At 37.3% G+C, this 14,685-nt stretch overlaps 1 protein-coding gene and 1 non-coding gene across 2 annotated transcripts in view; both read right to left on the bottom strand.

Annotated features, from left to right (window-relative positions):
• CEP295 (centrosomal protein 295) overlaps positions 1-14,685 on the bottom strand; it is a 40,809-nt gene that overhangs the window by 2,858 nt on the left and 23,266 nt on the right. Inside the window, exons 17-24 of the mRNA XM_059817100.1 lie at positions 10,924-11,030; positions 9,244-9,382; positions 7,529-7,762; positions 6,014-6,168; positions 5,608-5,770; positions 2,625-3,265; positions 1,733-1,906; positions 471-588 (exon numbers count right to left, since the gene is read on the bottom strand). Of these exons, the coding sequence (XP_059673083.1) occupies positions 471-588; positions 1,733-1,906; positions 2,625-3,265; positions 5,608-5,770; positions 6,014-6,168; positions 7,529-7,762; positions 9,244-9,382; positions 10,924-11,030 (1,731 nt within the window). The remainder of the gene's footprint in view (positions 1-470; positions 589-1,732; positions 1,907-2,624; positions 3,266-5,607; positions 5,771-6,013; positions 6,169-7,528; positions 7,763-9,243; positions 9,383-10,923; positions 11,031-14,685) is intronic.
• LOC132318785 (small nucleolar RNA U2-19) lies at positions 9,625-9,708 on the bottom strand. The gene has a single exon (XR_009484394.1). It is a non-coding gene; the product is annotated as a small nucleolar RNA U2-19 (small nucleolar RNA).

Raw genomic sequence — 14,685 nt, 5'->3', positions numbered from 1 at the left:
GTTCATCTTGGACAAAAAAATATTTTAGTATTTTACTAATGTTTCCCACTATCATCAGAATAGAAAAAAAAAAAGACAGACATTCTTTGGCTATGGAACTTGGGGACTAACAGGAAATAAAGAACAGGTGAAGGTGCATAAACTGTATGACAACAAACCACAAAACACCACAGAATTTTTCAAAACGTAATAGTTAACAACACACTATAACCAGTGTATTGTAGATATTACGAACTTTCATGAAAGACAGCCTGGCATAGGAAGAGACAACTCAATACTTCCTCGTCAATAAGATACACACTAAACCTGGGCCAAATGTACTACAAACCAAGCCTGAAATGCAAGATGCACTTGCCTAAGTAAAAAAGTCTTTATATTTTCCAAAGGAGAGGTGTATTTTATTGATGATTTTAATACCACGAAGACCTTCTCTATCTCAACTTCAGTAAATTGAAGTTACACATAATTACCTGCAGTCTGATGTGATGGAAAGTGACTGTCCTTGGGGGCCGGGGCTTTGGAAGAACTGTCAGGCCTTACGAACACTGAATAATCCACATCTGGAGCTAGCGGTAAAAATTCTCTCTCCTGTTTCAAAAGGAATCAGTAATTGGAAACACTTAAAATATACCACAAATTTGAGTGAAGTGGTACTACTGTACCACTAGTATATAGACCAGATGCAAATAAAAGACTACTCTTTTGCCTTTATAGCAGATGCAAGAAAAACATCAGAAATAGATCTTGATAGTAAGTATTAAAAAAACTACTTTCTAAAAACATTTTTAAAATTTCTTAAAAAAAATCCATTAAAGACCCTTTGCCCACCAGATTTCAATCACTTGTTCTTAATTCAGGGCTGCGTAATTTCATCTCAACAGATGTGTTTTTCTTTCCTGCTGTTCTCTCCTACCACTCTCCTGCTGCTGTGTCTCACTCCCCCATTCTCAGCTGGAAGGCAACACCCACTGCAAAAGTACAGCCTCCAGCTGCCAACCTCTACCTTACCCACATTTCAATTACTTTATAAAGCCCCATCCTTAGACACTTCTAGGATCTTCTCTAGATGCCTCCTGCAATTGAAACATGTTGTCATCTAACCTATTCATCTAACAGACACACATTACTTGGTTCTATGTTATTGCTCCAGCACCCAAACTATTCCCTCTTTACAAACCAGTCCCTATGATTTATGGCCTTTGCTTTATATAAGCAAACAGCAAAAAGCATACCACAGGCAAGTTAAGTATGGCAGAATGACAAGCTGATCATATTTTCCCCATAAACTAAGAACTACTGTGTGGGTCTGATGTAGCTTCTCCACTAGGTAGGAGATTTTTTTTTTTTCCCTTTTTTCCTGTTTAGTTTGTAGCTTTTGCTTCGTCCCACCCTCCCCCCTCATTCAAATCTTCAACTTAATGGGATACAATTTAGTCTTGCAGACACAGGCAAGATGGTTCTGTTTCTCAGCAGCAGCAGTTGTTGTCCCAAACCTCTACCTACATTGATATGACAAAGTAGTGATGCCAAGCAAGAGCCCAAATTTAAGGTCTGTTAGATCTGCCCAGAAAATATAACATCAAAACAAGACGATCCAAGCACTTGCTAAGCTCAGACAACACTAACATTCTCTCGTTTTGCAGCAGTGGATTAACTGCTACAATGGGGCTCCTCCTTATTACAATTAAGATTAAGTTAAAAATCAGAATTACATTAGATAATAAAGACTCACCTCAGTAAAAACATTAATTTTAGACTGATTCACACATGCTGGGTTATTGATTTTACCCTCCTTAATTTTCTCTTGGTTAGTATGTTCAATGTCTGATTCTGCAATACTGATGTCATTTGAGCTTATCAGAGTGAGTTCAGGTTCTTCCATAATACCATGCCCTGACTCAGTCTCCTAGAAAATACAAGACATCAGTATAAAAAAGAAAAAAAAAAATCAAATAAACACTATTTCCAGCAATAGCAACAGCTGTTATCTTGTCAGAAAGAGGAGGCTCATTCAACATATAGAAGAAAGAAAATCCGCCCCCAAGCAATAAATGAAATACAGAAAGAGCACTTTGCCTGATGTATTGATGTATGCAAATCCTGGAACCTAAAGTCCAATGCAAAGTATTTTATATACGAGTGTTAAAAAACCCCAAACAAATAATTCAAAGCAACCAAACAACAACAAGAACTCCACCTCTCCTCCACTCACCTCAAGTTTAAATTACTTGGTTCTAGGGCAAACTTTTGGTTTTTTAAAGCTACATCAAAGCTATTTCCTTAAGTTTGCTTATGCTTTGGTGGAATTATTTACCTTCTTCAGGCTTCTAAATGGGGATAGGGGCTGTTCGGTTAAGTAACCGTGCTACGTAATACAGATGCATGTGCTATACCAACTGATGCTAAGAGAGGGAGATGCAATAGAGACGCTATAGCTCCTGCTAATTATTTTGCTATGATTGAAAGAAGTAGTAGGGCAGAAGTCCAGGAAACATGAAAGTCTTAAACTAGAATTGTCAAATCAATATTTGCCAAGCTTTCAGATATTAAAGATCTAAAATAACTTGATGCAACAATAAAAAAACCTGCACAAATTACTGCTTTTGGAAATCAGTTTTACTCACCCAGACTGGAATACGACATGAGATTCTGGGCACAGAATTAGAAAGTTTTTCATGGCTTTCCAGGAAAGAACCATTCTGTTGTATGACAGCCTGTAAATGGATGTCCGAGTCTTCCAAGTCGGTTCCTCTGGGAACCCTCGAATATTTTTGTACTTCTGGAAAGCCTTGTTCTGGCTCCTTTTTATTAGTATTGCACTGAGAATCCAGTTCCATAGCTTTATTTGCTTCATGTACATGGACTGATTTTTCAGGAAGCTTCACGTACTTCTTACCAAATGCCTCCAGAGGTAATTGTTCAGAAGACACAGCCTCTTTTAGTAAGTGTTGAGGGAGAGTTTCATCCGCTGTAACTGGTGTGGTATTTAGCTGATAAAATGATTTTTGGTCTTCCAGTGGATTCAGACTTTCATTTCGCAGATCTTCTATTGAACACTGGAGATTAATACATTCCATATTCCTTGCCAGTTCTTCGTATTCTCTGGCAGATGAAACACAGTTCTCATTGGCCTGTTTTTTAATGCCAGGGGCTTGTTCTGAAGACCTCTGTAAGACAGCATTATGGTCCACTGGCTGATCAGTGTACTGACAGTGATTGCTCAGCGTAGATTCTAATTGCAGCGGGTGAAAAGAGTCTTCAGATCCTGTTTCATAAATTATCAAGAGTCAAAATCCTAGCTACCACAACAGAATTTCAACTTTAAAAAGTCCCTCCATAATAAGACTTTTCAGTAATGTATAATAAGGAGTCTAGTAAACAGGAAGAAACATTTTGTTTAAAAAAAAGTCAGTTTCTTCAAACATGATAGCCATTAACATTACATAAAATGATTCCTTCACTGTACACAAAACAACTTCAAGAAACAACACTTTTTGTTGCTTCTTAGAATATGTTTAGGGACAGACTTCATGATGGTGCTGACATAAAATCCATTGACTTTCAATGTAGTTAAAACTTATACTCTGTAAATGGAAGTCCTTTGAGTACCTTTTGGGCCGCCAACCAAGTCTCTAGAACAGGAAGAAAACAATCCAAAGCACCATTACTTGGGCAGAAACTCTTGAAAGGACAAGAGAACGTCCAAACTGGAAAAATGATTGCTGTTCCTACAAGTTACAATATTGCATCCTAAATTATCTTTCTCTTAGGATCTATACATACAAGTCAAGATACTTTTATTTTTTTTTTCCAGAAGAGGCTGGGAAAAGAGAAAGATCGGGTATCAACATTTTAATTACTGGGGAGGCATTTCAGCAGTACAGCATATGCCAAACAAACAACAGGTTGTTTAAAAAAAATTTCTTTTCAGAAATGTACCTCTGACCTAAGTTTGATAGAACTGGTTACACAGACTCCAACGTCATGCTATCAATAGGCTTTTTATACACACAGAAATGTTTCACATAAACATTTAAAGGTTTCCTTTAAAGACTTTTTTTGCATTCTTTGACACATAAAAAATATCTAGTTTTACATGTATAAAGAATATTGACTCCGATAAATAGCTGCTAACAGGGAGGAAGGAATTACACTGCAACATCGGCCATTACTACTAACTTCTCCAGATGAGGGACTTGCATATCAACCTACCTTGAAATGACAACCCAGATAGCTTTTACTTGCTTAACCTGTTTCTTATGTTATTTTTCCCCCTTTTAAAGCACAAGAATAATTGGTTTGGGATTAGAAAAACAGTTAGGAGATGGGGAGATATTGCAGTTACATTTAAAACACAAATATTGTTTCTATAAGCAATTTAGAAATATAATGTTTTGAAGTTAGAAGGGAGCTTCCTAAATCCTATTTGCTGTAACCACAGGTAGTCTCAAACTGTAAGCCTCTTCTGACATTTTTTATTACTTTTTTTTTGGTAACAGCATCTGCCAGCTAAAGAGAAAGAGAAATATAATAGACACAGAGTAGTTGCTTGCAGCTTTAAACATGAATAGTGTGTGTTTCCAAAAACTGTATGTATATATATGCAAATAACAAAGACAATGGACCAGGAACATTTACATTATAAATATATTTATTACTTAAAATATTGTGCTGCGTTTCCTCTTACTGTTCAGCCTTCTGCTGGAGCACCTTAAAGCACTGCAACACCTGATTCTTGGTAAATAAGAGCTTCAGAAATACTTAAATTACTACTAGCTGCATTTGGAATTTCAGATTGGTCCTTTTCTTCAGAACACATGAAATACCAAGTTAATTTGAATTCAACTGCAAAACGTTAAAAAGTACTTCTCTGGCTATGAGCTCCAGTTAATGCTACTGCAGAATCAAACCTTTAATCTACTAAATTAATTACTACACTGTAATCTAAAAGTCTATTCCTTCCTCTCTCTTCCCTCCCCCTTTATTTTGTAGACAGATAAAGCAATTCTGTAATCACACCAAGTATCACAGTGTACAGTACATAATGACTATTGGTGTGACTTAACAGTGGAAAAGGAAAATTCAATGGTTTCTTGAAGGACACAATGTATAAAAGAAAAATGAGTAACATCAGGGAGATTCAAAACACACACACCCCCCTCAAAAATTTTAATCAATTTATGGAACTTCCTTAATTTCCTCAGACTTACAAAATGATGGATATGCATGAACAAATATTGGGAAAAGTACTTAAACTGACAGTTTCAGCCAGAGTTGATATTTCTTCACTAACATTGTAATTACTGCACAAATAATACAATATCCACTACAGTGACTTGAATATGCAGGTCGACTTTTGTATTACAGTCATAACTGCTGGGGAAATAAAGAACGTCACAAAATTCAGGAGTTCTACCTATTAAAGGTGGTAAAGAAGACAGTGTGTGAAAGAACAGCAGCAGAGTTAAGACATTTCAAAGTAGGGCTGATAGAGAAGTGAAGAGTTCCTTCCCAGTTTCAACATAGCAAATCCACCTTAAGGGTTGGTATTTACGTATTAGCAATAGGTTGATTTTGAAAGCATTGATCTGACTATGTTGTACATACCCAGAGTAACATTTTCTTTAATAGACTCTTCTTCTGACGTAATGTTGCTTGGCCCATTTGTTTCAAGACTAGAAGGCAGACTGCTTCTTTGTATATTCAAACTGGAATTTCCCACTTGTAGAAACATCGACATGTCTTGACTTTTTGTTGAAAATTTTGAAGTCTAGTTGCAGGAAAAAAATAAATCTTGATTTATTTTCTCAGACATATGAAGGATAACAAGTTAATGGTAATATTTGATTTTTGGATCACATTTCTGCTATGACCAGCAAAAATGCTTCAAGTTCTAAGTATATCAAAAATTATTATTGTGTTTCTTCTAGACAGAAGACAGTATAGGGATTACACATTTAAATCTTACAGAATCTTAAGCCTAAGCATTTCCTCCATCAGTTTTCTGCAGTACCTTGCTAAATTCTCTACCGTCTTGTGAAATTCTGTATTGAGAACAGGATGATGAAGTATCAGAGTCAAGACGTGGTTCCAAAGGCTGAAAGAGCTGGTGCTGGAAGTTTGAAAAATGTGTCTCTGTTTCAGGAAAATCAAGTTCAGCTGCCAGAGCTATAAAAAGAGAGGTTATTTTAAAAACAAACAAAAAAAACCCCAAACCAACCCGCCTCAAAAAAAAAAAAAAACAATGGACATGCCACACCTTGGTTCTATATGCAGTAAATAAAGCATATAGAATTCTGCAAGTATACAAATACTAGGTTGTTAAAAAAAAAAAAAGAAATCCTTACAACATCCAATTCTTTCACTCTGATACAATACAGATACAAAAAGCAGCAAGAAAGTGCTAAACTGATGCAATTTTTTTTTTTTAAAATGAAAAACCAAAGTCCATAAGCTCTCTGTTCACCGCTTGTGAGACGGCATCAGAAGTAGTGTGGGCTTCCCAGTACAAAACACAGTGACACAGTGGAGCAAGTCCAATGAAGAGCCACAAGGACAATTAAAGGAAGGATGAAGCACCCAGTGTTCAAAGACAAGCTAAAAACAGTTTGTTCAATCTTAAGAAAAGGCTTGGGGGTGGGGAGGAAGGGGCACAGAAATCTCTGCTGTCTACTGCATCCTAGAAGACAGTAGAGAGAAGATGCAGTCAGCCGCCTTAGACACGCTCAGTGAAAGAAAAAGAGATAACGGACACAAGATGGAACACAGGAAATTCTGGTTGGATACAATTAAAAAAAGAGAAGAAAAGAAGAAAGTTGGTAAAATGTTGCCTGGGGGGTGTAGAATCTCTGTCCTTGGAGATATTCAGAACTCTCCTGAACAAGGCCTTAAGCAACCTGGTCTAAATTGGCTCTGCTGTGAGCAGGAAGGAGAATTTGGACCACACAACTTTAAGTCCTTCCTGGTCTAGATTAATCTATAATTCTATGATTCTAGGTTTTCAAACATTCCAGAAGGAAGTGATTCAAATTAAAATACTAGCGTTATCTTCATGATCGCTGATAAAGATGTTCTTATTTTCATGAATAGTTATATTTTTCTAGAGAGCACAGAACTCCCACCAGTCTGTTAACCAGTGTTTCATCAACTACGTGACCCTGTGTGAATAATAAAGTATTATGTATTATGGTCTCTACCTTCCTGAAGAAAAAGTGCATAAACAAGTGATAAAATTGGCACAGATAACAGTCCAGCCATGGTAGCAGGAAACTGTGCAGAACTAGATGATCAGATAGATACCTGATCAGACTTTTTTTTTTTGTTGCACTACACTATGCTATGTGGATATATACATAAAGCAAAGCACAAAAACATCAAAGCACCAAAGTTCTCACATGCAGAATCCTTATTGACTTTAAAAATGTAAGCTGAATATAAATAATACAGGCTAACATATAACACTGAGTAAACTCCTCCTCGTTCTGTAGGATGAGAGCGCAGCACAAAAATGCTTTAAAATGGCAAATACCTTGGAAACGTGTATTATCCTCCGAGTAAGAGTTCAAGTCTCCAGTACATTTCCCCACAATCTGCTGTATCTGGCTTCCTTTATAAAGGTACATCTCTCCTTCAGGCAACTGAGTTTCAGATGCTCCAGACAAATTCTCTTGCCTCTGCTGCAAGGTAAAAGGCAGCGAGGAGTTCCAAGGGCTGCTTGCTGCTTCTCTCAAAATTTGGTCTTCTGTACTATCAGAAGACAATCCTGAAATAATAAGCTAGATGTTCACAGTTTTGCATATAAACCACTTATATGAAGACATCTGAAAAGACACTGCTTAATATCCTGAATTATTAATGAAGAGCTCTGGGGTTTTGTTTCTCTAGTTGTCTCCTGTCAATGCTCCCACAAACCTTACCACAAATTTAAGTTGCTAGTGTCTACTTAGGTAGTAGAGAGTACAGTTTAGCACTTTTACAGTATGTAGACTTAGGAAATACTGAAACAATAAGATCAGAAAATAATTAATACTGTTATTTTATGCTAGCTAGCATATTTTTACTTCCTATTGCATATAAATGTGTCAATCCTTTAATATGATCTTAAATATTTTTATGACATGGGGCAGCAGTTTTATTCATGCTTAAATAGAAATTGCCTAATACCAACACAAGAAATCTGAGGGAATCAAGGAAATTAAAGTTGTGTTCCCAGTTAACGCATCAACCCTTCTTTGTCTATGCACTTACAGAAGAATTACACAAAGCTAACAGAAAAGGTCATTATAAGACATAGCTAGACTTGAAAAATTTATTCATGTAGCTGAGTAACCAAAACCTTTGGTATTTTGATTCCACAACTAAAACACAATAAAACACAGATTTGTCACATGAGTTATGAACTTTATTGCTCAAAATAACACCAGTTTAGAACATTAGGGTTAAGATACAGGCTGAGATTTCAGTGACTCAAAACCCTGTAGTCTTCAAGAATGGATTTATAAACATGGAATAACTCATATACATGTATGGTTGGTTTATGAGATCAGATAGGCATCAGCTTAACACCATATTAAGACTTACAGTAAATAAATCCACAGGTCACTATCCAATCACTTTCAAACTCACTTCCCATGTTCACAAGTGATAATGTCAGTATATAGAGGAGCTACTATATATTTATATCAAAGGAATTATTTTTAATTTTATGAAAAGCTAACTTAAGATTAAGAGGCAGACTGCAAGCAAAAAAGGATATGAACACCTATTTCCCAGAAAACTATTAAAAGTCAATACGGCATTCAAACAACATTTTCACAAATAAGTTGTTAAGAATTACTATGGTGACAAGCAGATATTGGAACAATTCTCTTAACAGCAAGACAACAACCATAGCTCTGTAACAATCTATGATATATATTGATTTGAAAACTTTTATGTGTGTATCATTTGGGGATCAATTTTTTTTTTTTAAATTTCCCACTAGAAAACTGCTAGTGTTACAGTTGCTTAATAAACAGTTGCTTAAAACTCAAAACACCTTTTGCCAAAGCTGATGTGTCCTAAGATTAAATTATTCTAGTTACACTCAATTCTGTAAGATATATTAATCATTCTTAAGTGAAGCTCCCCATTAGCTTGTTTCAGAAGAATTGATGTCCAGTGAGTTAGACCCATTCTGTTATGAAATAAAGAGAATACACAATTTTCCTTTTACAAGAACAACAAAAAAACCCAAACACTTACCAGTGTCAACAGGGCTTACATCCAACGTTTCACTAGTCAAAAAGCTTCCAGTGGAAATTGTTGAAGATAAGTCACAGGGTATTCCTTGCATGAAAGCCTTTGAACCTAAGTTCATGGATACTACTTTAGAAAGTACTTCCTAGGATGAAATAACATACCTATTACCATGTATTTGGATGTCCATAATTAAAGCTTTAAAACCACAGATCTTATTCTGAGCTCAGTTCAAGTGTAGAAGCCTTCATGTTTTGCAGTCAGGCAAATACAGATTCATCGTTGCTCAGTACAAAACGTTCACACCCCATGTCCCAGACACATCACACTCCCCAACAGCCCCCCCTCAACACACACACATACACACACACACACAATTATAAAGCCTCTCAGAACTCCATACAAATCATGACACCTGGAAGATTATTTTATCTTCTGGTGGTCAGATTTGGCTATTTCTCATCACAGACCTACTTCAGTATAATTGTAGATCTCAGAGGAATATATACGGAATACATGAAAAACTCAGGAATTTTACAAGTACTTGCAAGAGTGAGCCTTTTGCATACAGGACACTGACTTAAAAATTTAATTAAATCAAACAAAAAAATATACAGAATAACCTAAAATATTATCTTCCTCAATTTTGAGGTAAGCTCTACAAAGTCACAAAACAGAGAATGAGGGTTCTTGTACTTCCAAATTTTGAGGAATTAATGTGAACATTTCTTCCTAATATCTGAATTAAAATGTGAACTAAGAAAATAAAAGACAAAAATCTAAGAAACCCTTCCCCTACATTTTTCATTATATACTACTTTATGTTAAATATATTTAACATGTACATTTAAAATTAATGTTCTCTACACATTATACATAGCATTTTTTAAATGTTGGTTTTATCTCCTGACAAAATGATGGTATGTTTGGGTGAGCAAAAAGCAGAGGGTATCATTGGTGTTTTGGGTATCATTGGGCTTTTGACACTGTCTCTCACAACATTCTTGTATCCCAGTTTGGATGTCACAATCTGGATGTATGGACAACAAGATGGGTAAAAAACTGACTGGATAATCAGGCTCAGAGGACAGCAATTAAAGAGTTACACTCTACCTGGAGGTGGGGAACAAGTGGAGTACCACAGAGCCCTGTCTTAGGACCTGTCCTCTTTAACACCTTTGGCAATGGCCCAGAGGAGGCAACATAGTACTTTTATCAAGTTTGCAGATAACACTAATTTGGGAGGACCATTCAATACAGTAAATGGCAGGGCTGACACCTAGAACGACCTCACGAGGCTGGCTGTACAGGAATGTTATGAAACTCAGCAAGAACAAATGCAAAGTCCAGCACCTGGGAAGGAAGAACCCCATGCATCAGTCCAAGCTGGGGCCTGCCTGGGGAGCAGCCCTGTGAAAGAGGACCCAGTAGTCTTGGCAGACAGCAAGCTGAGCATAAGCCCATGGTGTGTCCTGGCATCAAAAAGGGGCAACAGAATCCTGCATTGTATGTACAGGAATATAGCCAGCAGATCCATTGCAGTGATTACTTCTCTTTACTTGGTGCTTACTATACTGCCGCATCTAGAATACTGCACTGTGTCTTAGCTGCCCAATATGAGACAGAAAGATTTCATCACAAAATAAAGAGTAAGTTATGTTGTATGGTTATTTTGATATGACTAACCGTATTATCAAGTCCGAATGATGGTCCAGAATGCGTTGTAACTCCCTCTCTAATTTCAGCAGCAAGAACTGGTGAATCTTGAGCCACTTGAGAATCCTGGGACTGGGCTGAATACAAATGTAACAGAAGCAATAAGGAATAGAAAGCAACTTTCGAGTTCATAGTTACCAATTTTTTTTGAACACCAGATGGCACTAATACTCTACTGCTGCTGTCCTCACTATTGAGGCCCTGATTTTTTTTTTTGCCCATCCTTACCACTTTCTTCTCACCTACAACATACTTTCTGTTCCACTGTACCACCGATTTAACTGGCAACCAGTGTCTCTCCTTGACCAGCCTTCCTAAAACGTCTAACTAGCAGGACTGCTCTCTGCATAGCATGCAGGAAGAGCTAGAAATTCATGCTTTGGCTTTACAGAATGAAACACAGCTTTGCTAGTGTTACTACAATCATTTAATTGGGGTGGGGGGAATCTCTTGCCCTCTACTGTTACAACGATTGCAAAGAAAAGGAGACATCCTAAGTAATCAGAGAAATCAACGCACAGTCCAAAAGTTTTCTAAACTCAAATATTAACAAGCAGCAGTGGCTAGAAATGGCTGTCAGACATTCAGAAACTGGAAACAGACCATTTATCTTATCATTTCATAAAAAATTAAATGCTGGAACAAACTACCAAAGAACTCTCCATTTCCTGATAACTTTACATCAAGATTAGATATTTTTCTTAAAGAAATTATTTTATTTTCTAAAGGATATCAGCATGACAGGTAGTAATTTAGGATACATGAGATGAAATTCAAGCATTTAATACTCTCTTGTATATAAATTCTATTGACAGCTATGCTACAAATTTTTCATTACAATACTGTAATAACCTGCATTGTTCTTGTGATATTAATACAAGGGATGAACAGTAAGTAGCAAGTTCATGCTATAAACCGAATTATTTAATTAAAAAAATACAACATGCTCATATCTCATGACTTTATTACATTATGAGTCACCAAATACAGTTTCTTAAGGATATTAAAGGAGGGGTTTCTATTCTTCTCTCCTCCCTCCAAAATAATAGTGCAAACTTCTTGTTCCTCACAGCTTCCTGACATCGACATGGGACTTACATGTTTTAACCTCCTAGCCACCACACTGTGACAAAGAATTTGTATTTAAAAGCTGAGGTTGTAATATCCAGAATGCTTTTTTTTTTTTTCCCAACAGAAGTTGCAGTAAAATAGCAGCAATTATTTTAGGGTGCAATTTGAAAGACAAAAGACTGAATGACAAACCACTCAGTGAAGACAATACGAAAAACAGGGATTAGTCCAAATCCAACCATGTAGACAAACAAGAAAAAAGTGGTACTCCACGCTAGTTTGGCTAAATTCATGATGGATAAGACAATCTGTCACAATAATGAATTATGGACAAATATTTCAGATTACTAAAGATAAATTTAAGTCTTAGTTTAGCTTGAGTCACACAAAAAATAATCGTGCTTGGAGTAACATCTCTGTATAGGGCAGTAATACATGATGATAATCACATTTGGAATACTGCTCAAGTTGAAGATGAAGATGAATAAAGAGAGACAAGACTGTTTATATGTAATGAACGAGAACTGTGAAAGAGGGATATGTATCAAATCTAGTCACAGAATCACTAAGGTTGGAAAAGACCTGTAAGTTCATCAAGTCCAACCTGAAAAAAAAAACAAACAAACAAAAAAAAACCACCCCACCCAAAAACCAACCCACCCAACACCACACAGCACCATGCCCATCAAGCCACATCCCACAATGCCACATCCACACGCTCCTTGAATACCTCCAGGGAGGATGACTCCACCACCTCCCTGGGCAGCCTATTCCAATGTTTCACTACTCTCTCAGTAAAGAACTTTTTCCTAATATCTAGCCTGAACCTCCCATGGCGCAACTTGAGGCCATTTCCTCTTGTCCTGTCACTAGTCACTTGGGAGAAGAGACCAACACCCACCTCTCTGCAACCCCCTTTCAGGTGATTGTAGAGAGCGATGAGGTCTCCCCTCAGCCTCCTCTTCTCCAGACTGAACAACCCCAGTTCCCTCAGCCGCTCCTCATCAGACTTGTGCTCCAGACCCCTCACCAGCTTCGTCGCCCTTCTCTGGACACGCTCCAGCACCTCAATGTCCTTCTTGTAGGGAGGGGCCCAAAACTGAACACACTATTTGAGGGGTGGCCTCACCAGCGCCGAGTACAGGGGCATGATCCCCTCCCTGCTCCTGTTGGCCACACTGTTTCTGATACAGGCCAGGATGCCGTTGGCCTTCTTGGCCACCTGGGCACACTGCTGGCTCATCTTCAGCCGGCTGTCAATCAACACCCCCAGGTCCTTTTCCACCAGGACGCTTTCCAGCCACTCGTCCCCAAGCCTGTAGCGTTGCATGGGGTTGTTGTGGCCAAAGTGTAGAACCCGGCACTTGGCCTTGTTGAACTTCATCCTGTTGGCCTGGGTCCATTGATCCAGCCTGTCCAGATCCCTCTGCAGAGCCTTCCTACCCTCAAGCAGATCAACACTCCCTCCCACTATGTTCAGGCTGATTTCCTAAGGAAATTAGGTTTATGTCATCAAATCGTGTCTCATCTGTCGGGTTACTCTCCAATTCCATATTAAAAATCTGCATTCTATTAGCCCTTTTTAACCAAACTGGATTGTGAAGAAGAAATACCTGTCATACAACAGCAGCATGGTAAGAGATAGCGATCTGAATCTTAGCCTCACTGGTGGCACCTTACTGCAACATCACTTTAACAGTTACCTGTCCTCTCTGGCTGCCAGCCAGCTGACCAGTTTGTGTAGCACTTGTAACCACTCAATACTGAGTATAGGGATTCATTCTGCCCTAACCAGAAGCCATCCTTAAGACCCGTTTTATGTTCAGACATGTCTGCCTCTAAATTTGAGATGGTTAAAGTTATTTTTCTCCTTGCAATAATTAAAGAAAGAAATGCAGCTAATTATAGAAATAAAAAAATTATTGTCTGTTACCCAAGGACAAGTCTCATATCAAAGGGAACTCACCTTTGTCGATAAAGTATCCAAGCAGATTTACCAAGTTTATCTTTTTAAGAACCTGTATAACTTTTACCGTTTTATCTTTAATGCTTTATTGTGAAAAAGCACGTAAGCACAATCAGGTTTGTGCGCATCTAGCGGTTCTGTAATCCCATAACAACTTAAAATGCACCTTAAATATCCCCTTCAGAAATTTTATATTTAACACAGGCTGTAGATTTTCTTGCTGAAGATAGCACACTAGTTACCAGAAGCACCACAGAGTGCTTCACAGCCTTCAAATTACAAAGATACTGTTGACAGTTTTTGTTGACATGCTCAAGAGAACAATCCTCTTAACATATCAACAGAAAGCTTTGCCCTTTTTTTAATAAATATAGATGTTCGTATCAAGTTTCCTAATCCTCTTACATAAATCATTGCACTGTTCATATATAATACTCACTAACGTAAAAAGACACTATGCTAAGATATTTTATATTAATTTGGTAATGGCTGATCTAGCAATGCTTCTACAACTTACTCATAAAACAATAAGCCTTTTCTTCAAATATTGTTAAAAAAGACAAAATTCTTTAGTGATAATTTAAGTTTAAATATTGGTATGTTTCAAGAAGAGTATTCTGAGAATTAAAGGAAGCAACTGAAAGAAAATGAGCTTATATGTACTTACTCAAAACAACTTCAATTCCTAGTAAATC

Source organism: Gavia stellata, chromosome 1 (genome assembly GCF_030936135.1).
Source record: "Gavia stellata isolate bGavSte3 chromosome 1, bGavSte3.hap2, whole genome shotgun sequence".
Lineage (NCBI taxonomy): Eukaryota > Metazoa > Chordata > Aves > Gaviiformes > Gaviidae > Gavia > Gavia stellata.
Note: the sequence above shows the minus strand (reverse complement) of the source record. Positions and strands in the feature narration are given on the sequence as shown.